Source organism: Salvelinus sp. IW2-2015, linkage group LG28 (assembly GCF_002910315.2).
Source record: "Salvelinus sp. IW2-2015 linkage group LG28, ASM291031v2, whole genome shotgun sequence".
NCBI lineage: Eukaryota > Metazoa > Chordata > Actinopteri > Salmoniformes > Salmonidae > Salvelinus > Salvelinus sp. IW2-2015.
The window spans coordinates 24,506,684-24,532,440 of NC_036868.1; the positions used below are offsets into that span (position 1 = coordinate 24,506,684).

At 42.6% G+C, this 25,757-nt stretch overlaps 1 protein-coding gene across 6 annotated transcripts in view; it reads right to left on the minus strand.

The window, feature by feature from the left end:
• The window catches only part of cdc42bpab (CDC42 binding protein kinase alpha (DMPK-like) b), a 97,083-nt gene that overhangs the window by 43,510 nt on the left and 27,816 nt on the right, over positions 1–25,757 (minus strand). For all 6 annotated transcript variants that reach the window (XM_070435782.1, XM_070435780.1, XM_023973510.1 and 3 more), the window contains exons 2-5: positions 18,241–18,332; positions 13,195–13,278; positions 9,465–9,560; positions 8,742–8,890 (exon numbers count right to left, since the gene is read on the minus strand). In XM_070435782.1, coding sequence (XP_070291883.1) covers positions 8,742–8,890; positions 9,465–9,560; positions 13,195–13,278; positions 18,241–18,332 — 421 coding nt within the window. The remainder of the gene's footprint in view (positions 1–8,741; positions 8,891–9,464; positions 9,561–13,194; positions 13,279–18,240; positions 18,333–25,757) is intronic.

Sequence of the window (25,757 nt, forward strand, 5' to 3'; positions counted from 1 at the left end):
GCTGGTGTGGTCACACGTGTCCTGTGGTTGTGATGCAGGTTGGACATACTGCCAAATTCTCCAAAACAACGTTGGCAGCTTATGGCAGATAATTGGATATTAATTTATCTGGCAACAGCTCTGGTGAACATTCTTGCAGTCAGTATTCCAATTGCATGCTCCTTCAAAACTTGAGACATGTGTCATTGTGTTGTGTGACAATTCTTTTTTTGTTGTTGTACTTTTTACCCCCTTTTTAAAAAACTTTTACACCTTTTTCATGATATCCAAATTGGTAGTTACAGTCTTGTCCCATTGCTGCAACTCCAATACGGACTCGGGAGAGGCAAAGGTCAAGAGCCATGCATCCTACGAAACACGACCCTGCCAAGACTGCTTCTTGACACACTGCTCGCTTAACCCGGAAGCCAGCCGCACCACTGTATAGGAGGAAACACCCTACAACTGGCGACCAAAGTCCGCTTGCAGGCGTCCGGCCCGCCACAAGGAGTTGCTAGAGCGCAATGGGACAAGGACATCCCAGCCGGCCAAACCCTCCCCTAACCCGGACAACGCTGGGCCAATTATGCGCCGCCTCATGGGTCTCCCAGTCACGGCCGTCTGTGACACAGCCTGGGATCGAACCCGGGGCTGTAGTGACGCCTCAAGTACTGAGATGCAGTGCCTTAGACTGCTGTGCCACTCGGGAGACAAAACTTCACATTTCAGAGTGGCCTTTTATTCTCCCCAAACATTACCTTTGTAATGATCATGCTGTGTAATCAACTTCTATGCCACACCTGTAAGGTGGAAGGATTATCTTGGCAAAGGAGAAAGGCTCACTACCAGGGATGTAAACAAATTTTTGCACAAAATTTGAAAGAAATAAGCTTTGAGTGTATATGGAACATTTCTGTGTTCTTTTATTTCAGCTTATGAAACACTTTACATGTTGCGTTTATATTTTTGTTCAGTAAAGTTTAGGTCAGCGACTGTATAAAATGTGCAATAGTTAGCATTCGTTATGGGATTTTACATGCACTTGTTAACACTGCTAACCTATGGATCTCAAAGGCTCAGTGGGGTTTGAAAATAGTGCCCCCTGTGTTCAGTGCCGGTATTACAGAATATCACAGGATGTTACAAGGTCGGTATGAAGGTATGACAATTTGGATACCGCCCAAGCATACCTTACACATTATAAAAGCCAAGCTAATGACTTAGGCTGTATTGCAAATGAGAGATATTTTTGGTTGACAAAACAAGATGCTATATTTTACTTTCAAAATAGAACTACAGAATTTCCATTTTTGTATATATATCTTTTTTAAATTAATTGCATACATCTTTATGTGTACTAACTAATATATCTTACGCTAATTCATTTGGGTTTAAACACCTGAGGAAGTGGAAACTCAAAGCACATGAACTAGATCGCTAACTAAATATAATACCCACAACTAGTAGCCATGTATTCATCCAACAGTAAATGTTATGTCCTAAAAAAAACATTGCAGTTGTAAGCTACTACCCAAGGCCTATGCCCTCGCAACGGCAGGTGAACATTTTGCGCACGCACACCACTCCATATCTCAAAACCATATCAAATATATTGGTTGTAAAATAGTTTCTATTGAGCTAAGAAATAAATGACCCCTACAGAAAGCTGAGACCCTCCTCTCTTCGACAGGGACAAGGGGAAGAAGAATCCAAAGCTGTGTTTTTCCCACAATTGCATTTTGAAATTATCAGAATGCATTTTTATCTCGAACACATGAGGGGAGAGGAGAGTGGCTCGTTCATGACAGCAGCAGGCCCCACTGAGGGCACAGGCCAGATACTTTCAGTACATGAGGATATTGCACTTTACTGTTTGACCAAATCATAGTTTTAGCCGCCCCAAGAATTGAGTGAGGTGACAATGAGGAATGTGCTCTTTCTACACTTAGTTTAGTTTAGTTTTTTTATGATCCATGATCTTGGCTGTCTAACTCATGACATAGTCGGAGCTGGGCTCTTTTCTGATGCCGCGTTTGACTTTGAACGTGAGTTTGCGTGACCGGAGCTCAGCTTATCAGAAAACCAGGCCGGCCTATCTTGGTAGGGCAAAAGGCTCATTATAGATTAAAAAAAATAAAAATAATAATAACATCTTAGCAGGCCCATGGGCCACCGGCCATGTCACCTTTTTGATTGTTTTATTTTTATACCAATTTTTTGGTGTGTGTGTGTGTCAATTTCGACCAGCTCACCCAACTACAAAAAAATTGTCCAGCCCCTCTGGCATTTGCCAGAATTGCCAGATGGTCAATCCACCCCTGCAAACAAACAAACAGACACACAAACCACATCTCCTTACAAAGACAGGGACAGAGATAGGGAAGGGACACAGACAAACACACACAAAATGCTCTACGGGACCTCATCGCCACTGTTTGGACGCATGCGCAAACATACTGTACATACATACACACCATTGGCCATACTGATTTAGGTACCATTTATTACAATTTCTACAACAACAAACAGGGCATTGTTCCTGCCACTGTTACCATGGTGGCTTTATAATATTAACCGGTAATGAGATGTCTGTGGCCATGGTCAGTGCAGTGGTCCTTCTGATGAAAGGGGTTGGTCCCTTAGATCATTGGGTGGAAACAGGGCTGTGGAGCACACATGGCCCTGATCAATAATATAACACACACACACACACACACACACACACACACAGCCCTGATCAATAGAGAAAGAGACGCACACACACACAGGCATGCGCATCACACACGACGAGTGTGCACAAACACAAAGACACTGACACAAACAACACTAACACACACACACACAGGCCAGATGCTGGCCCTGCTAATAGTGAGCTGGGCCATGCTGAGTTGGTCCATTGAAGTGTTTGTTTGTCCCGTGGGAGGCCATGCCGATCACTGACCACTGATCAGCCTCACACACACAGCCCTCCTAACACACACACTGACTAATGAGGGGGATAGCCACTAAACTCTGTAAAAAAATTAAAAGTATACATATATTTCATTTAACCATTAGGCCTACTTCTCCTAGGTAGGTTATTGTGATTGAGACAACAGTTGAGCTTACATTATGCTTACAGCGGTACATAACATATACAGGACTGAACTACTTAACTTACATAGACCATTTCTATAACTAGGCCATCCTCATTTCAGAAATGTGGCCTATATGCACTGATTCGAGCTATTTTAATGGGCCTTATATTAGATCAACTACAGGGTTAGCCTAATGCACTGTCCTTTCAGTAAGTATAAGTCACATCCACAGCAAAACACACACACACACAGAGAGAGAGAGAATGCCCCCTCCTCAGGGTTCTTCCCTTGCTGTATCCACCTCCATAACCAAGCGGGCCAATCACCCCCCCCCCCCCCCTCCCCGCACACACACACCACACAACCGAGCACCCCGTCATTCTGTCTCCAACACGTCTCAGAGGGCCTCAAAGTGGAATGACACGTCAACCGCCACTGCCCCTCCCCCCCAACTCCCCCTAAAACACCATACAATTAGTGGGTCCCCAATGCTACACTGAGTCTATACTACTGCTCTGCTATGGGAGATCAATGCTACTACTGGCCAGCCAGGCACACCCTAACTCCTGTGTGCCTCTTCCCCTCCTCTCTCTTCTGTTTCTCCCTCGATCCGTCCTCTCCTCACCCTCTCCTCTCTATCCCTTTGTCCTCTCTCCCCCCTCCCCCTCAGTCTCTCCCCCTCTCTCTCCTCTGTCTCCACTTCCATTCCTCCCTCCCTTTTGGGGACACAATCAAATCGTTGCTCCGAGGCCTCTTCAGAGTCAAGACAGTCATTATGCAGATGAAGCCTGGTGACCACTTCCTGTGTGTGAGAGGGAGAGTGGTTTCCACCACACAGGCACCAGACATCCCACGAGCCCTTGAGGCTGAGGGCTTTTCCTATTGGCTGTCACATCCCTGATCACAAAACACCCTCATTGCCAGGGCGTTAGTCAGGGGACCACTGCAACACATCTATTTAGATTGAGAGTTTTGCTCAGTTGGTAGAGCATTGCGCTTGCTACGACAGGATAGTGGGTTAGATTCCCGGGACCACCAGTACGTTCAAAAAAATGTGTGCAAACATGACAAAGTCGCTTTGGATAAAAGCATCTGCTAATTGGTATATATTATTTATATGTGAATGAGACTCGACAGAGTACCAGTCAAAAGTTTGGACACACCAACTCATTGCAGGGTTTATCTTTATTTGTACCATTTTGTACTTTGTAGAATAATAGTGAAGACATCAAAACTATGAAATAACACATATAGAATCATGTAGTAACCAAAAAAGTGTTAAACAAATCAAAAATGTATTTCATATTCTTCAAAGTAACTACCCTTTGCCTTGATGACAGCTTTGCACACTCTTGGCATTCTCTCAACCAGCTTCATGAGGTAGTCACCTGGAATGCGTTTTCTTAAAAGTTAATTTGTGGAATTTCTTTCCTTCTTAATGCGTTTGAGCCAATCAGTTGTGTTGTGACAAGGTAGGGGTGGTATAYAGAAGATAGCCTTATTTGGTATAAGACCAAGTCCATATGTGACCCGATTCAGGAAACTAGGCGTATGTCGCAAGTCACGACTTCACAGGAGAGCCTTTTGAACGTAAAACATTTTATTTGATCAAAATATGTTTTTTTTGTTGCAGAAATGCCTTCTCAAACATGTGAACTTTCAAGTGCCTTAATATCAAACTTGAATGTCATCTGTAAATACAAATAACATGGTTAAATTACGAGCCTAGTTGGTTTAGCCACAGAGAAAGACAGCAACCTTCCTGCTAGCCATGATTGGCTGAGATAATGAGTGGGCTGAACATGCCGAGAGATGAGTTTGGATTGAATTTTTCTTAAGATAGAGTTATCCATGGAGAACTGCAAATATGTTGCTACTGCTCTCAATGACATAGCTGTCCTGAATTTATCATCAGGTGCTATCGAYAATGGTCAGTGGGAAAAAGCTGTGATGGACTACTTTCTGGATGCCAAATGCTGACTCTCTCACTCTGAAAACAACATGTTTTGAAATCAGTGGAACACAACGAGGCAAACAAGCTGTGCAAACTAAACAGAAACAACACAGGATGTCTTATAAAAGGTGTTGCAATCTGCCGTAAAGCTTTCATCCATGTATACAGGTAAGAATCTAGCTACAGATTCAGATATTATACATTTATAATCTTGTCAAAGTTGTTATTGCAAGCTAAAGCCTGCTGCTTAGCTAGCCAGCTGGAGTTCGATGGCTGGCTTGCTAACTAACATTAAACCTAACGTGATTTGGTTCAATTTAGCTTGCTATGACAATCTGTTTGTATTTCTAGTAACGTTACTCTATGGATTGGGATTATAGTTCATTTTTTTAGCTAGCTAATGTTAACGTGACATGTCTAAACAAAAGATCCCAAGTTACAGCTTGCTGTTAGCTAGCTAACGTTAGCTGAGGTTAGGTGGCTGGCTTGCTAGCTAACATTAACGTATGTGTATGAGGTGTGTGTAATGTTAATGATGTGTCCTCAGAATGCCATTTCGCATTGCTAGTTATAGCCTAATGTTAGCTAGCTAACTAGCTAACATTGAACCTATTGGTTTTACTTTAGCTAGCTATGACAATGGGTTTGTATTGCTAGTTAAAGCTTGCTGTTAGCTAGCCAGCTGACAGATGGCTGGATAGCAACAGTAGCTAACATTACCTGTATGAACTGTGTGTCGTGATATCCCAGAATGCCATTTCACATCCATTGTATAATAATGCTAAAACATTTGTATCTGGAATTTTTCTTTCAGTATTACACGCCTGACTCTAATCCATGCACTATTTCTTCACAAACTACAGAGTTGGGAAAACACGTGTGGACTTGAATTGTGATAACTGCAGTGTCCAAAACAAGAACAAGTTTGTGCTCTGGTATTGTGCCTGGTGGACCATGCACAAGCTACACCACAATCTGGACCTTCACTTCCTGATCACAGGCCACACCAAGTTTGCCCCCGACTGGTGCTTCAGCCTCATCAAGCAGCGCTTCAGAAAGACCAGAGTGAACACCTTGTCTGAGATTGCTGGTGTTGGACAGCACTGTGACAGGGGACAACATCCCACAGCTTGTTGGACTGGAGAATGGTACGGTGCTGGTGGAAAGCTATGGCTGGCAACAACACCTGACTCCGTACTTCAGGCTGCTGCCACAGATCAAGCAGTACCAGCACTTCGGGTAAAAATGTATTTTCATTGTATGAGGTTAATCTTATCTTAACTTGGGAGGTGAATTGATGTTGTGCAGGGTTGTAATGTCTTCAGATTTTTTGTTGTTATTCCTTGTTTTACAGGTTTCATGCTCTGGAGCCTGGTGTTCTCTCCAAGGAGTGTTCGGCCTGTCGGGACCAGGTTTCAGCTGCTGCGCAACGCTGACTGGGTGTAGACAAAGGAGAGCTCTCTAGTATGTACCAAAACATTCAAAGGCCCTTTTCTGAAAAGTGAGTTTTCAAGTGTATCAACTTTCAAAGTAGAAATACTTTCCCATTGTTCCTCAAACGTGCTGTGTATGATATTCCATTTTGTAGCTCTGAGTCTCTACTTTTATCCAATATWAAAAAAATAAAAAACATTTCAAATTGTGCTACATAAGACCGAATCCAGGTGGTGAGTCACATGTGCCAAGAAAAGCTCAAATAAGCAAAGCGAAACGACAGTCCTTCATTACTTTAACATGCTGACCAGACCGGACACGTCGCAAAATAAATTAGAAATCCATGTTATTCCATTATTGCACCCACACAACGAGCGTCTGCTAGGCTAAAATAGAAGTCATTCCTATTTCTGACGCAGATCGCGCTGAAAGTCCTGCCTCTCCCATCTCCTCATTGGTTTATAGAAGCAGGTACCCACGTGCCATCTCCTCATTGGTTATACCCACGTGGGTGATTGAAAGACGAACTTTGTTGCCGGTTGTCGTGGTAATACAATGAAAGTTTAGATGCGATCACCATATAAGTTCAAAGATGAAAAAGCCTGGAAGGAGGAGAGATGACTAGAAACGATTTGGTTGGCCGTTTTATGTGCGGATTAGTTGTCAGAGTAGAGGTCCTTGTGCATTTCAGGTAAAGGTAAAATAACAACTCAATGTTTATATCCCAGGACAAAGCAACAGCAAGCTAGCTAAATAGGACAAATTAACGTTAGCTAGCAAGTGCAAGCTAACTAGCTAAATTTCCATACATGTTTAATGCTTTTCGACCTGTCCCCAAATTAATGCCGTTGGTTCAGAGTTTGTTTTGATATTTTAACCTGTGTGTTGTGATCGCGTTTGGTGTGGGGGGGCAAAATAAATGTATGCGCGATAGCGCACGATGGCGCATGCGCGCAGCCGGTTTGGGTTCCGTGTAAGTCAGTAAATCCGGACAATGTCAAGAACTTTGAAAGTTTCTTCAAGTGCAGTCGCAAAAACCATCAAGCGCTATGATGAAACTGTCTCTCATGAGGACAGCCACGGCAAAGGAAGACCGAGAATTACCACTGCTGCAGAGGATATTAGAGTTACCAGCCTCAGAAATCGGCAATTAACTGCACCTCAGATTGAAGCCAGAATAAATGCTTCACAGAGTTCAAGTAACAGACACATCAACTTCAACTGTTTAGAGGAGACTGAGTGAATCAGGCCTTCATGGTCAAATTACTACAAAGAAACCACTACTAAAGGACACCAATAAGAAGAAGAGACTTGCTTGGGCCAAGAAACACGAGCAATGGACATTAGATCGGTAGAAATCTCTCCTTTGGTCTGATGAGTCCAAATTTGAGATTTCTGGTTCCAACCGCCGTGTCTTTGTGAGACACACAGTAGGTGAACGGAGGATCTCTGCATGTGTGGTTCCCACCATGAAGCACTGAGGAGGTGTGATGGTGTGGGGGTGCTTTGCTGGTGACACTGTCAGTGATTTCATTAGAATTCAAGGCACACTTAACCAGCATGGCTACCACAGCATTCTGCAGCGATATGCCAGCCCATTTGGTTTGCGCTTAGTGGGACTATTATTAGTTTTCAACAGGACAATGACCCAACACACCTCCAGGCTGTGTAAGGGCTATTTGACCAAGAAGGAGAGTGATGGAGTGCTGTATCAGATGACCTGGCTGTCACAATCACCCGACCTCAACCCAATTGAGATGGTTTGGGATGAGTTGGACCGCAGAGCGAAGGAAAAGTAGCCAAGAAGTGCTCAGCATATGTGGGAACTCCTTCAAGACTATTGGAACAGCATTCCAGGTGACTACCTCATGAAGCCGGTTGAAAGAATGCCAAGAGTGTGCAAATCTGTCATCAAGGCAAACGGGTGGCTACTTTGAAGAATCTAAAATATATTTGTTTAACACTTTTGGTTACTACATGATTCCATATGTGTTATTTCATAATGTTGATGTCTTCACTATTATTCTACAATGTAGAAAATAGTAAAAATAAAGAAAAACCCTGGAATGAGTAGGTATGTCCAAACTTTTGCCTGGTACTGTATGTGATCGCACTCTCTCTTTTCTAAGGAGCATCATATTTTGAATACCTCGCTTTAGAGCCACAATAGAGCCAAATATTTCAGAGTTCATACAGGTGGCTTGGGAAAATGAGTCTTCATGAGTCATTAATACAACACACATTAACAAAGCTCACGTGTGTGTGTGTGTGTGTGTGTGTGTGTGTGTGTGACTCACCTGTGGACATAGTGCAGTTGGTGCACTGAGTCAATAGCCAGCACCATCTCAGCTAGGTAGAATCTAGCCATGTCCTCCGGCAACCTGTCTTCAAACTTACTAAGCAGGGTGAGCAGGTCCCCACCCACATAATAATCCATCACCAGATACTGTAGAGAGGGGGAAAGTGTAAATGTTAGCATCACTGACAATGTAGTGATAATAATATTGCTGTATGATAGTGTACAAGTAACATTCTCTGTATTCCTCAACTTTTTCTCTCCATCTTACGAACTTACTTTCTTCAGGCTCTACCCCTTCTCCTCTTTCTCATCCTGCCATTCTTTCAGCCTACTCCATCACTCCTTTACTGTTAACTGTCATCCTATTATTTCTTTCATCCTGCCTCTTTACAGCTTGTGTACATCCCAAACAGCATCACATTCTCTATATATTGCACTACTTGTGACCAGAGCCTTTTGCCCCAGTAAAWAGTAGGGGCAAAAGTAAGGGCAAAAGGGTAAAGGGTGCCATTTGCGACGCAAGCCTTGAAATGTGAAAGGGGGAAGGGCAGTCGGCGCAACAGTGGGAGCCAATGAGAGTCCATTAGAATGCTGCTTAGTTAATCAACTGACCCGTCGCTATTCTTTACCCAACTATTTCTCAAGTGGTCACCATATGAAACTGATTGACATACAGTATATTGAAAGCCTTTGAAACGTTTGAAGTTTGTGGAGATCTTACCAGGTTGTTGTCGTCCTGGAAGGCGTAGTGCAGGGTGGTGATCCACTGGCTGTCCCCGTTCACCAGCACGTCCCGCTCCTCCCGGAAACACGCCGTCTGAGGGAGAGGACAGAGGACAACCGTCATACAAAGATAATGAATAGAATGTAGCTACTCTCATTGGAACTCACTGTGCGCCATCACTATTTGGTCCAACCCAGTGCTTCTTTTGGACAGGAGCTTACCGGAACTGAGGACCAGCACCTCAAATTTGTTTCTGCTTGACTTCCTGCACCTCTTATAGAATACCAGCTAAATAGTATTGCAGAGTTCCTTCACCTAAATATAAAGGAAATGAGTACCGGCACCGATTTCAATCGAAGTCAAGCACTGTTCCAACCTGTGTGTAATGAATTCCTGTGTCTGCTAGTGGTGGGAACCATAGAAATAGAATCTATTGAGTCTACCTCTATGTGGGAAACCSCCTTTCAGAACGTTTGGGGCTCAATTAAGTATATCAATTCAATTACACTTTCTAACAATCTTATAACACAGTCAAATTTATATTTTCCATCCGTGTGGACAAAGCTCATTCTAACTCTATGAGAAAGCCAGCCTCTGCCCTCTGCCTGTAGCTAGACTACATATACAAAAGTATGTGGACACCCCTTCAAATGGGTGGATTTGCCTATTTCAGCAACACCCGTTACTGATAGTTATATAAAATTGAGCACAGAGCCATGCAACCTCCATAGACAAACATTGGTAGTAGAACGGCCTTACTGAAGAGCTCAGTGACTTTCAGCAGGGCACAGTCATAGGATGCCACCTTTTCAACAAGTTAGTTAATCAAATGTCTGCCCTGTTAGAGCTGCCCAGGTAAACTATATGTGCTGTTATTGTGAAGTGGAAACGTCTAGGAGCAACAGGGGACATGGGCAACAGGGGACTGTGAACGTCTGCATGACCGTCAGGGGAGGCCAATGAGAAAAGCACAGCGCATTAACAGATATACTGTACACAGCTCACATGGTAAAAACAAAAAAAACTTASTGATGTAATCAAATTCACATTTATTATTCTAAACTTGTAATGAAAAAATGTAATAAATCTTGCTTCGCATGTTCTATGTAATGCATGTTTTATGCAAAAGCCAGAGTTACATAATGCTATCTCCAGTTAGCATTTAGCCCGGAGTCGTGTTGTAATGCAATTAGGCTTGGGCAATATAGCGTTTATACTGTATCCCGGGGTATTTCAAAATACTAACTGTATTATTTTCAATACCGTTAAACAACAATAATAACAATAATATTTAGGCGGTTGCAGGGCACCCACACCTCGCGGAGGCTGCGTGCTACGCCACTGCTTATAAGTTAAGTACAACTATAAGAAATCCAAAGATGTGTCAAATAAAATATATCCAGCTCATCCAGCTATGCATTTGGTTTGCCTCACTTGCTAACTAAGTGGCTAGATGTCAAATTGTTTTGTGCTTCAATTTTTTTAATTTTTAAAAAATAAATTAACCTGTTTGGGCTGCAGGGGCAGTATTGAGTAGCTCTGATAAAAGGTGCCTATTTCAAACGGCCTCGTACTCAATTCTTGCTCGTACAATATGCATATTATTATTACTATTGGATAGAAAACACTCTCTAGTTTCTAAAATCGTTTGAATTATATCTGTGAGTAAAACAGAACTCATTTGGCAGCAAACTTCCTGACCAGGAAGTGGAAAGTCTGAAAACGATGCTCTGTTCTAGGGCCTGCCTATAAATGGGCATGATATGTATTAGTATACATGCACGTCATACACCTTCCACTAGATGTCAAGAGGCAGTGAGAGAAGAAATGGAGTGTTTATCTTGGTCTGAGGTGGAATAAATCCTCTTGGAATGACGTGTCACCCATTTCCTGTTTTCTGGAAAGCGCGAGGATGGACCTGGAATTGCCTTCTGAAAAGCTGTCGTAATAGGCGACTACTATCTCCGGCTTTGATTTTATTTGATACATGTGACAATATCATCGTAAAGTATGTTTTTTCAATATAGTTTTATTAGATTATTGAAATTTATTCGGGACGTTAGGTGTGTTGCGTTGTGTGCCTTTGTTCAAGGAAGGAGAGCTTCGCGCCACTTGGTGAGTGTGCTTGCTAATTCAAGAGGGAAAAAGGACGTTCTAAAACCAAACAACGATTGTTCCCGACAAAGGACCCCTTGTACAACATTCTGATGGAAGCTCATCAAAAGTAGGACCCATTTTATGATGCTATTTCATATATCTGTCGAACTGTGTACTATTAGTTTTGCGCCCAGGTTTTGGGCACTCTCTCGCCATAACGTAAGCCTTATGTCGTAATGAAGTTATATTTAGAATTCTAACACTGCGATTGCATTAAGAACTAGTGTATCTATCATTTCCTATACAACATGTATTTTTTAGTCATGTTTATAAATAGTTATTTGGTCAGAATATGTGAGTGTCAGATAAATATCCGGACGTTGTGGGAAAAATATGCTACGTTAGCACAATGTATAACCACTGATTTCAGCTCTAAATATGCACATTTTCGAACAAAACATAAGTGTATGTATAACCTGATGTTATAGGACTGTCATCTGATGAAGCTTATTAAGGTTAGTCAAAAATTATATATCTTTTGCTGGTTTGTTACGATCGCTAACTTTTGCTGCTGGGAAATGGCTTGTGTTTCTGGATATTGTGGTAAGCTAATATAATGCTATATTGTGTTTTCGCTGTAAAACACTTAATAAATCGGAAATATTGGCTGGAATCACAAGATGCCTGTCTTTCATTTGCTGTACACCATGTATTTTTCAGAAATGTTTTATGATGAGTATTTAGGTATTTGACATTGGTGTCTGTAATTACTCTGGCTGCTTCGGTGCTATTTCTGACGGTAGCTGTGATGGTAGCTGCAATGTAAAACTGATTTATACCTCAAATATGCAAATTTTTCGAACAAAACAGATTTATTGTGTAACATGTTATAGGACTGTCATCTGATGAAGTTGTTTCTTGGTTAGTTTGGTTGGATCTTGGTTAGTTATGTTGGTTTTGTGCATGCTACCTGTGCTGTGAAAAATGTCTGTCCTTTTTTGTATTTGGTGGTGAGCTAACATAAATATACGTGGTGTTTTCGCTGTAAAACATTTTAAAAATCGGACATGTTGGCTGGATTCACAAGATGTTTATCTTTCAAATGCTGTATTGGACTTGTTAATGTGTGAAAGTTAAATATTTCTAAAAAATATATTTTGAATTTCGCGCCCTGCACTTGGACGGGCTGTTGTCATAAGTGTACCGGCACCGCCCTGCAGCCATAAGAAGTTAAATAGAAACAATTATTAGCACCCCTTGTGTGCACATTCGGTAGTACCGTATACCCCGGTATGGTACAGAGACGGTATGAAAATCTGGATACCGCCCAAACCTAAATGTAATGGCTGTTAGTATGTAGCCCTGAGGAATGCTGTAAAGCACATCTATCAAACTCATTCCACAGAGGCCCGAGTGTCTGCGGATTTTCGCTCCTACCCTTGTACTTGATTGATGAAGGTCACTAATTAACTGGAACTCCCCTTACCTGGTTGTCTAGGTCTTAATTGACAGTAAAAAACAAAGACCAGCAGACACTAGGCCTTCCATGGAATGAGCCATTGCTGTTGTTAGCATTTATCCCTGAATAATGCTGTAATGTTATGGCTGTTAGCATGTAGCCAGTGCTCACCTCTGCTCTCTTCAGCATCTCCCACTTGTTGAGGATCTTCATGGCAAACACCTTGTCTGCATTCTTCACTTTGACCACAGCAACCTACAGGAAACAGAGGAGAGAGGGAGTTAGAGGATGAGGGAGAGTTAGGATATGAGAGAAAAGTTTCCATCCACCATATTTATTACATCTACCCTGTCATGTTCAATAGGGCAAAGCCGTAGGACGAAGTTCAGGTAGAATCTCTGTTTCCCTTAGTTTCAGAACGTTCTCCCTACTGAACATGACCCACTCCTATTAGAACCGGGAAGGGGAGTGAACGAGGGCAGAAGGGAACATCTTTGTGGAATGAAATGCGTCCATACAGTCAGAGAAGGAGAGGAGTAGGGGAAGAGAAAGGAAGAGGGACAGGAAGTGACCTCGGACACAGAGGTAGTGACCCCTGAGACACACCACCTGGATCCTCTTACACACACACACAGCTGGGATCCTTTTCGCTCAAGGGCCTTGACGTGCCACTTACAGTCGCACGGCAGCACAAATACACTGATTTCAAACTGGTTTGCAGCAGGGTAGTTCCATTTGATTTCAATAACTTTTTGACCTCATACCTTTTGATTTAAACGCAACTTTTTATACCTATTACCCATGGTAGAAGTGGTTGGAAAGTAACTTTTTGGACCTGAATGCCAAAACACTTAGATGATCAAAGTTTACCCATTTTGCATATCACACCATACCATAAGACATCCATGTCTTCATCACTGGAAAATATAAAGGGTTGAGTTTGATATCACTTAAAAGCTTAAAAACAGGGCTGTCAAATGATTTTAGAATTCTTTGAAAAACATGTTTTTAAATAAAAAATGTATTTTTTCCCCCCTTTAACAATAATTATCTTCATTTTTCGAATATGTTTAGCTTAGACTCTATTTTACATCATCTGAGGTGTTTGTGTTGTGCCCGCCATCAGTTGGGGAACAGCATGGTCTTGAATACAGGGTGGATGTCATACTACTAAAAATGGAAAAATCATGTCCACACATCAGAGAATGTTGACTTGAATGGGAATCTCAGTTGTTTTAAATTATACTGTCAATTTGCCATAGGAAACCTATTAAAATCATAGAAATGTAGATACTAGAATAGACATCCCTATTTTAGTTGACATTCGACGGTGGTTGGACCGTAACAATGTCAATTCAAATTAAAACGTCAATGATGTACCAGCTAATTGCAGTGGTCTGAAGGGATATGTCCATACTATTCATTATACTTCTATGATTGCAATGACACCCACCCTGTATTCAAAAGTATGCTGTGTCTGAACTGATGGCGTGCACAATACAAGAAACTCAGATTATGTTGTTAAGTAGGGTCTAAACTACAACATATGGGGGGAAAAGAAAGTTTACGTGTTTAGATAATTGATGTTAAAGGATAAAAAAAACGGTTTTTACAAAATAGTTTGACAACTCTGTAAGCTTTAAACTATATCAAACTTAACCGTTAATCTTTTTCAGTGATTAAGACATGAATAACTCATGATAGGGTAGGCAAAAAAACACTACTACCATGGGCAAATATGTATGGAAAGTTTCCTTCAAATCAAAAGGGGTACGGTCAAAAAGTGATTGAAATCAAACGGAACGACCCAGCAAGGATAGGACACCTAGCTAGTTAAGCTACTGCTAAGTGCTAACGTCTCTGACGCAACCACAGGCAGCCCCCATTGTTAGGCCTGAGTGTAGTAAACAAGAGCATTCCTAAAACGAGTTGAGTTGCAACCGGAGCAAGGCCAGATGACTTCAGCTAGCAGGATTCCTCCCTCCTGCCTGCCTGTCTGCCTGCCAGAAAACACAAGAGAAAGCCTTTATCACTTCAGCTTCTCTGCAACTCCCTCCGTCCGCCATGGGAGGAATTTAAACCACCAATCATCCACTCAGTCACACAAACACAAAGAAGCATGCATGTGCACACACACACGCAATACACACACACACACACACACACGAAATGCACACAGAAAATGACATGCAACACACACAAAAACTCTGTCGTCTGTAGTCCATTAAATGAGCTGGAGAGAAAGAATGAACGCTAAATGCAAATATAACATTCCCCTGCTGTTTGGGTTTCCTCCTGGTGAACTGATGGGGGGAAAAGGAGAGGAGAGGACTGTTCTTGGCACTGGCCCTGTGTATAGCATATACTCCCTCCCTCCCTGTTTTCTTAGCTTTCACCACTGAAACATATGTGTGAGAGCTTGACATGCAGGGTGGCTGACTGGCTGCTCTATGCTGTAGTGATATAAGGACAAATACATTTGTCGGGAGAGCCAAAACATCACACACAGATGCCAAGCTCTCTCTCCCAGCGCACAGACAGACGCCATCTCTCTCTGAGCTGACAATGGGGAGATGAAATAAAAACATCCTGCTCATAATATGTTCTCTTTTCTGTTTCCACAGCTTCCCACTCTTCCATAGGGTTGCCAGATCTTCCTGTACCTTTTTCAGATTTCACAGGTTTTTTTCTGAAATCCCATTTTGAGGATTCCCCTCCCTGTTTATTCCCTCCTGCTTTTTGTAATTCTCCAACTGGTATTTATGGAAAACAGGAGAACTTTGGAAACGTTTTTCAGAAATACTGGTAGGAGTATTCCTCAAAAAGAAATAAAAAAGTAACGAGGAAATTTTCCAGAATTTTGCAAAACTGCTGCTGTGAATGGGGTCTTCCTGTGGCATTATGAGAGAAAAAATAATAAAGAATTCTGGTGTATCGCTGCTAAATGAATATAGGGGAAATACTGGTTACACTATGATGGCTTATCACTGGAAAGACATAAGATGGACCTCTGGCCAGAGACCTTTAAACCATGATGACTTCATAATCATTACATAGATCTAGGCCTAAGCTATGTCTTTGCCTGCCAGCCACTGGATACGGTTGTTGTTGTTGTAAATATGCCTGAAAATGTATAGTGAACTGAATAGGCCTGTGATTGTAATTATGTTTTTATGAATTAAACAAATCCAGCCACTTACTTTGTCGCTGCTTTTCCAATCAACTCAGTAGATTTTGATAGCATGTAGGCTAGGCTATATGAAATACACAGGCCTGCATGACACAGCACAGGAGGCAAAGACTAAAGGCGTCCGCATGCTTCCCATCCAAAACAGTTCGGTACAGTTTGTGCATATATTGTGACAAAATGTTGTTGGTTTTGGCCTTCGACAAGGGTTTATTCGGCTGTTCATGGACAGAAAATTATTTTTTGAGGCAAACCGAAATTCAGAAGCCGAAGTCTACATCCCTGAGTCGGTGATTGGTCAACAGTAGGGATTCTTCAATGAAGTGTTTGTTGTCATTCAAAGATAGACGATTCGTTTTCATGCACATTTTTCACTTGAGAAATACTGCCCCCAACATCTTAGTTAGATGTAAAACTGTTCGACTAAGATCTCCTTGACAAAAACTTATAGATTGCTTGTATCTTAGATTAAGTCGGACTATTCTGAGAAAGGGTATACTGGCTACGGAGTTTCAAGATGGACAAACAGTACTAATGCCGCTTTATTCTCGTTTTTCAAGCGAAGGTTTTTTAAGGGTGTATACGAATACACTCGTTCTGTTCGCCGAGTTTGACTAGGCGCCAGACGAACTGAAGCTTGCGGAAGGAAGCCTTTAGGCCAACCTCAACACAAGGTGCGAGAAGAGGTACGGTACACCACAGGGGCCTATATCAGAAATACAATAAGTAGAGAGTCAACTGTGATGCTGTAGCTTAGCTAACGTCAGAGCCACAGAAATAGCTCTAGCACGAGCGGACGCCGCTGCTAGCCTGACACGGGGCTAAGGACCAAGGCACAAACATGTTATTCTTTCATTCACTGTGAATTAAAACCCCAATAAAAAAAGGGTCTGAAACAGGCCATATGGACCTCAGCACTGGGTAGAGCTCCAACCAATCCATTCCACCACACGTGGGTTCAAACACTATTCAAAATCTTTCAAATACTTTGAGCATTTTCTCTAACCTGCCTGGAACAAAACAGGCGCCAAGACAGCTTTTACCCCCAAGCCATGAGACTGCTAAATAGCCATGAGACTGCTAAATAGCCATGAGACTGCTAAATAGTCAATTAATGGATACCCAAACTATCTGCACTGACCCCATCTTGCACTGACCCTTCGACCTTTCATTGTATTCGGCGCATGTGACAAAATTAGATTTAGATTTTTTTGCAGTGTCAGATGGGTGGGGTTTGCCAGTTTGAACTATTCTATTGGTCCATGAAGCAAGCCAAGCTCAATCAACCACAGATAAATTAGGCTATTTGAAATTATTTMAAATAGTATTGAACCCAGGTCTGCCAGCAGCACAGCAGCTAGCCTAGCTAGCTATAATATACAAAGACCATTTGTCATGTAACCTTACACGACTGAGTTTCTGCTGCCATTGCTAGCTCTCCAACATTCCCCAGGTTTGACGTCACTCGCAGTAGAAGACATAATAATAACTATATTTCAACTCATGCCCTCGAGCCGCGAAGAAGAAAAATAAGGTTCGGTTTTAGTTTCATTTTTTATAGAAAATCTTTCACAGCGACGGTAAGGAAAAGATTAAAGCATTCTCTTACATGTTGAGTCATGCATATAGCATGTGGCCTAGTGACCCATGCCTTGCTGCTGGGATCACACTATGTGCACACACACACACACACACACACACACACACACACATATATATATATATATATATATATATATATATACACACACATACATATATACACACACACACACATATATATACACACACACACATATATATACACACACACACAATTGCCAAGATTCTTGAGGAACTATATTGTCTTTGCATGCATTGTTCTGTTGTTGTGATTGTCTCTACGCCCTATGTAGGCTACACTTGAAATGCTTTTTCTTTGCTGATGTCTTGCAAGCTTGCTATTGAGGTTCAAACTTCAAAAATACTTCCTGGTGAAATAAGGTTATAAAAAAGCACAATAAAAAAAAAAAAGGCAAAAAAAAGCATACCTCTCCAAAGGCTCCTCGTCCAATCACCTTGAGGATCTCAAAGTCCTCTTTGTGCAGGCGCATCTGTTTCACCTTGGAAGTGAACGGTTTGGCTGCAGGAGGAGAGAGAGAGAGAGGTTAGAATTCTGGGGACTTGACCTGAGAATGTGCAAACTAAAATAGTTGCGCATCATCATGATTCAATTCATAAAACAGCAAATCAGAAATACATTTTTAGGTGGATACTAAAAATCTGACACAAAGCAAGTGGCACACAACACAGGTAAATCCATTTGAATGTAATCATTTTGAGATGGCATTCCTTTTGATTTAAACAAAAATCTTTCCATACATGTTTGCCAATGGAAGAAGTGGTCAGAGCGTGACTTTTTGGACCTGAATGCCAAAATCATTCAGGAGATAAAGTTGCTCAAAGTTGACCCATTTTGCATACCCCACCATACAATGAGACCTCCATGTCTTCACCACTGGAAAAGATAAACGGTTGTGTGCATCATCATTTAAAAGATTACAAACAGGGTTGTCTTTTAATATTTATTTTTTTACCTTTTACGTCAATTGTCAAAAAACATTTTTTTTWAATATTTGCATATGTTGTAGCTTAGACCCTACTTTACATCAGACGTTTTTGTGTTGTGCCCACCATCAGTTGATACCAGTGATGTATATACACCCTGGATTGGGGATACTCTATATTGGCCATTGAGAGGCATTGAAGCCACTGGTCATCTAGCCTATATATAAATCATTGATTGAGACACAACAAGCTCTTGATTACAAGGTGGGTGTCATTTCAAATCATAGAAATATAATACATAGAATGGGCCCGTCCTTTCACACCACTGCAATTTAGCTGGTACAGGTACACCGTTGACATTTAAATGTTCTAATTACCACCACAAAGATGGCTGTCACTCCACCAACCGTCGATTGTCTACATAAATGGCTGTCATGTCTATTATATGATCTATATCTATATGATTTCAATAGGTTTGCTATGGAGGATTGACAGTATAGTTTAAAACGAGAGATATTCCTGTTCGAGTCAACATTATCTTATGTGTGGACCTCCAACCTGATATCAAATAGGGTCTAAGCTGCAACATTAGCGAATTGTCTTTTATTTTTCAGTTTGTGTTTTTAGATCAATGTAAGGCAAAAAAAGAAAACGTCTAATATATATATATTTTTTGTCACTGTAAGCTTTTAAATGATATCAATCCCAACCCTTTGTCTTTTCCAGTGATGAAAACACGGATGTCGCAGGGTACGCAAAATAAGTCAACTTTGAGCACCTTCACCTCTCAAACGTAATCTGGAGTCGACAGACAAGCAGCATTTTCCCTACTTTGTAGAGGAAGGACATTCATCCACTTCCTTTTTTACTCTGGATCCTCCATTAAACCTGAGGTAGACTGCCAGTTGGTTAGTTGGTTCAGCAGGGTCAGGAGCAGCAGATTGGATACTCTTGAACATAATACAGACCTATTAAATGCCTATTGGCCTATATGTTAGGATATAGCATGGGCCTACTGATGGATGGAGCTGATGATCTGTGCAGCATTTTGCTTAGGTGGACCCTTGTGCACAAGCAGAATACATGGGTCACATCAAATACTCATTCATTCATTCCTTCATTCATTTATTCATCCATCCATCCACTGGTTAGTGTTCCATCCTGGTACGGTCATCATGTGCCAGGCTTATCCAGAGAGGCCCTTGGCTCCCCTGTCAGAATCCCAGCGAGGGTCACAGCCAGGCAGAGAACAACACCAGACCAAACCAACAACAACCTTTACTGATAAAGGAAAGGAAAGGCAGGGCTTTCAGTTGCTCAGTGTGGTATGGCGAATACCGATGTCCCCTCTTCAGTGTTTAAATATACTGTAAGAGTGCACATCAAGTTACTGTCACGTGCACAAGTACAGTGAAATGCTTTTCTAGCAAGCTCTAAACCCAACAATGCAGTACTCAATATCAATGTAGGACAACAAATAACACAAGACAGAACAAAAACACACAAGAAAAAAAATAAGAAGAACACGAGAACCAAGTAAGCTGCTGTATTTACAGGGTCAGTTCCAATAACATATTTACAATGTACAGAGATACTGGACTGACAGGAGGTAGATACACTATAACGTACATACAAAAGTATGTGGACACCCTTCAAATTAGTGAATTTGGCTAATACAGCAACACCGTTGCTAACAAGTGTGTCAAATCTAACACACAGCCATGCAATCTCCATAGACAAACATGGACAGTAGAACGGCCTTACTGAGGAGCTCAGTGACTTTCAACGTGGCACCGTCATAGAATGCCACCTTTCCAACAAGTTAGTTCGTCAAGTTTCTGCTCTGCTTGAGCTGCCCAGGTCCACTGTATGTGCTGTTATCGTGGAGTGGAAACGTCTAGGAGCAACAACGGCTCATCCGCGAAGTGGTAGGCCACACAAGCTCACAGAATGGGACAGCAGAGTGCTGAAGCACGTAGCGCGTAAAAATCGTCTGTCCTCAGTTGCAACACTCACTACCAAGTTACAAACTGCCTCTGGAAGCAACATCAGCACAAGAACTGTTCGTCGGGAGCTTCATTAAATGGGTTTCCATGGCTGTGAAGCCCAACACAAGCCTAAGATCACCATGCGCAATGCCAAGTGACGGCTGGAGTGGTGTAAAGCTCGCCGCCATTGGACTCTAGAGCAGTGGAAACGCATTCTCTGGAGTGGTGAATCACGCTTCACCATCGGGCAGTCCGATGGACATATCTGGGTTTGGCAGATGCCAGGAGAACGCTACCTGCCCCAATGCATAGTGCTAACTGTAAAGTTTGGTGGAGGAGGAATAATGGTTTGGGGCTGGTTTTCATGGTACGGGCTAGGCCCCTTAGTTCCAGTGAAAGGAAATCTTAACGCTACAGCATACAATGACATTCTAGACGATTCTGTGATTCCAACTTTGTAGCAACAGTTTGAGGAAGGCCCTTTCCTGTTCCAGCATGACAATGCCCCCATGCACAAAGCGAGGTCCACACAGAAATGGTTTGTCAAGATCACTGTGGAAGAACTTGACTGGCCTGCAGAGTCCTGACCTCAAACCCATCTAACACCTTTGGGATAAATTGGAATGCCGACAGCGAACCAGGCCTAATCGCCCAACCTCACTAATGCGCTTGCTGCTGAATGGAAGCAAGTCGCCGCAGCAATGTTCCAACATCTAGTGGAAAGCCTTCCCAGAAGAGTGGAGGCTGTTATAGCGGCAAAGGGGAGACCACCTACATATTAATGCCCATGATTTTGGAATGAGATGTTCAACGATACTTTTGTCATGTTTTTTATTTTATTTTTTATTTATCCGTTATTTTATGTAGTGTATGTATAGGGGTAAGCTGACTAGGCATTAGGATACATGATAAACAGAGTAGCAGCAGCGTATATTATGATTGTATGTGAGTGTGTGTGCGTAGAGTCAGTAAAATGTGTGTGTGTGTGCGTCTGTGTGTGTGTGTGTGTGTGATGGAGTGTCAGTGTGTGTGAATGTGTAGAGTCCTGTGAGTGTGCATAGAGACAGTGCAAAAAAAATACAAATGGGGTCAACTCAGATAACTAACAAAATGGCTACAGGGACTATTTTTGAAGTCTTATGGCTTGGAGATCGAAGCTGTTCAGGAAGCAGAAAAAAACAGTCTATGGCAGTGGCTGGAGTCTAATGATTTTCCAGCCATTCTTTTCACACCACCTGATATAGAGTTCCTGGATGGCAGGGAGTGATGTACTGGGCTGTCCGCACCACCGTCTGTAGCGCCATGCGATCGAGGGCGGTGCTGTTGGCATAACAACCAGTGATGCAGCCAGTCAAGGTGCTCTCAACGGTGCAGCTGTAGAACTTTTTGAGGATTAGAGGTCCCATGCCAAACCTTTTCAACCTCCTGAGGGGGAAGAGGCGCTGTCGCACCTCCTTCACGACTGTGCGCACCATTAAGGAACTTGGAAGCTGTCGACTCGCTCCACTGCAGCCCCGTCGATGTGGACATGCTCGGAGGGGAAAATGGTGTTAAACGCTGAGCTGTAATCAATGAACAGCATTCTCACACATAGGATTTCCCTCTTATCTAGTTGGGTGAGGGCAGTGTGGAGTGCAATTGAGATTGTGTCGTCTATAGATCTGTTGGGCGGTATGCAAATTGGAGTCTGTCTAGGGTGTCTGGGATGATGGAGTTGATGTGGGCCATAACCAGCCTTTCAAAGCACTTTATGATTATAGTGAGTAATGAGTGCTACAGGGCGGTAGTCTTTGTGGCATGAAACCTTAAGGTTCTTGGGAACAGGAATGATTGTGGTCAGCTTAAGACGTGGGGATTACAGACTGGGACAAGGAGAGGTTGAAAATGACCGTGAATATGCCTGCCAGCTGTCCTGCGCATGCTCTGACAACGCGTCCTGGAATACCAGTCCTGTAGCATAATCTCTGTTTCTGATGACCATTTCTCAACAGAGCGAGTCACGGGTAATTCCTGTGAACTCGGAAAAATGGCAAGAACAATTTCTGGGGTTTCAACAAATATTTCACAAGGGTCTATTTTCCTTATGTCCGTCCACATTGTGGGAAGTAGAACGAGCCGACGCTTAGCTTGGYACACACTGGGCCTTTCTCCAATCCTTAATCTCGCAATTACTATAACGACCCAAGTATCACCACCACCACTTCTTTACTTGTTGCATTGACTTTTGAAAAAGACACAGTAACTAGGCCTAGACACAAGCAGTCTCGGACACACAAACAACACCAGTCTCGCTCAAATKTACCCACGGGTCACGTGCTGTTTTGTCTAACAGTGAAGTAATGTAATGTACATTGTGACATCCCGCCCTTTTAACTCCGAGCTTCAGACAAAGGCCTTACAGTTCTGACTATACATCTTTACTAACTATCAAAATATACGGKTCGGCCAAACATAGCAACGGTTGCTATGACAAGGTGTGGCGCCAGCCAGTTTGTGGCGCTTTAAAACGTGAATATCCAACCAAGCGATGACTGACTTGGCGTCTTCGTTTTGTCCCCCGACGGTTTTGCAAAAGCTTTCAAACTAAGTGACTTCACTGTTAGCAGGACAGAGTGCACATAACATTATGCACTCGCACTCAAAACAGCCACGAGACTTTCAGTTTCATTGGTTAGAAGCACTGCCTGTGACTACGTATGCGGCGCAACTGGAAAAACATGAGTAGGCCCAACTAATCCAGTGACGGACTGGTTTATCCCAGACACAGATTATCAGACAGATCTAGGTCCATTAGAAGCAGTGAGTTTATTATCCACAGACGATGCAGCTGAAGGAAAACGTTGTACTACTGTAGACAAGCGTGTTCATTCAGCTAAAGAAACACAAACGTCATGGTCAATACAGTAACCAGGCGTCACCCTAGGGCTCTGCACTTTCAATACTGTGTCTGTGTGTGTGTTTGTGTAAGCCTAGGCCTGTGTGTGTGTTCATTTGAACGAGTCCCCCTCCATATGCACTGGCCTACATGTGCCAATGTATATTTGCTCTACCCTCTCCGTACTTGAAACAGGTACAGTAGAGGAGAGAGTGTGTACGCAGACCTAAGAGAAWCTTTCTTTCCCCAAATTATCATTCACTACAAAGAATTTGAAACTATAAAAAACAAAACTTCGGGTGAAAAAACGAAAATGCGCAGTTTTGGCAGCCAAATACGGTACGCGTCCTCCTGCCACAACCCGAGGGGCCGCCAGTGAAAAGTACAGAATGTAACAATAGTATTTGCCATTTTGTTTTGTTTGGGCTTTCATGACATGTGGCTTCTCAGTCATGTTAAAACAAGTCTACTACAATTCCTTATATTCTCATTAGATGTTGTTAATGTTAACAGCATTACTACTACTACTACCAGGCCTACTATTATTATTACTACGATGGTTAACCCGATCTTTGTTGTTTTATGTGTACTTCATTTAACTTGCCATGTCAATAGTCTATTGAATTGAATTGAGTGAGAGTGAGAGAGACAGTAGATCCCACATCCATGCAGCGCTGTGATGTACAGAGCGAGGGGACATCTGGAAGCCATAAGAGGGATTATTTACGGCCAGAGTGAGGTAATGACACAAAAATGCCACCTCCAGAGGAGGGAAAGAGGGAGAGCGAGAGGGGCCAGATCTGGGAATGGCCTTTCACAGCACTACTGGAAGGATGTTCCTCATAATAAGTTCGACCTCGTAAGATCTTGGCTACCATACTTTTGGAATTCTCGACGCGGCTCACGCAATTTCCCCAACCGTCATCACATTCAAATGAAGAGAAAACGTGTAGCTGTCACAATGGGACACAGGACTAACGCGCCTTTGTCTATGGACCAAAATTATTTTCCAATCGTTTTGTTCTGAACAGAACCATTATTTTCTCCCGTTCTGTTCCGACCAGCGAAATGAAGTTCTGAACCGGTTAGAACACCCAATAAGTAATGGATTATATTGTTTATAATTACATCTGAAATCGAATATTTAAAAAAAAAAATGTTTAGCTCAACATTACATTTGTTCACCAATCAGTGCAGATAGAGCAGCTTGCTATGGAGCTGGTAAGCGATAGTTGTAGGGCACACGAGGCGACTGATATTTTGGCGGGTAGGGAGAGGGCAAGAGAGGCTGATGCGGGAGGTTTGGCTTGAAGCACCTGGGCATGAAGGGATTTCTTTTAACTTCAGAGTTGGCTTAAAGTTGGAACAGAGTAGGCTAGCGAGCTAACAAGCTTGTGTGTGCAGAGCGGCACCACATTTGAAATAATGATCATACCATTTTCTATTTAATAAATCCAATGTGACAGGAGATCACTATAGTATCCTTAACTAGTACTGAAAAAGTGAATCCCTTATTTTCTCATTTAAAATGTGACCGTGACAGTGAGGGCTTTGCATGGGTGCTCTGTTGCGTTTTTCATCCCAGCAGGGATGAACATTTCGGAACATTTTGTTGCCGACTAACCAACCCCCATTAACCGGTAAACAAACAGTTAAATTCGTTGCAAACAGTAAAATTACTGCCAACAGAAAACCCCATGCATGGAAGGAACAGACATTGTTCATTAAGAGCTTAAAAAAAACATGTGACAATAGCGATCCTCTCATATTAGAGAGGATAGAGTACGACCCTGCCTCACGCAGGAAGCGGCGCAGGTCCTAATCCAGGCACTTGTCATCTCCCGTCTGGATTACTGCAACTCGCTGTTGGCTGGGCTCCCTGCCTGTGCCATTAAACCCCTACAACTCATCCAGAACGCCGCAGCCCGTCTGGTGTTCAACTTTCCCAAGTTCTCTCACGTCACCCCGCTCCTCCGCTCTCTCCACTGGCTTCCAGTTGAAGCTCGCATCCGCTACAAGACCATGGTGCTTGCCTACGGAGCTGTGAGGGGAACGGCACCTCCGTACCTTCAGGCTCTGATCAGGCCCTACACCCAAACAAGGGCACTGCGTTCATCCACCTCTGGCCTGCTCGCCT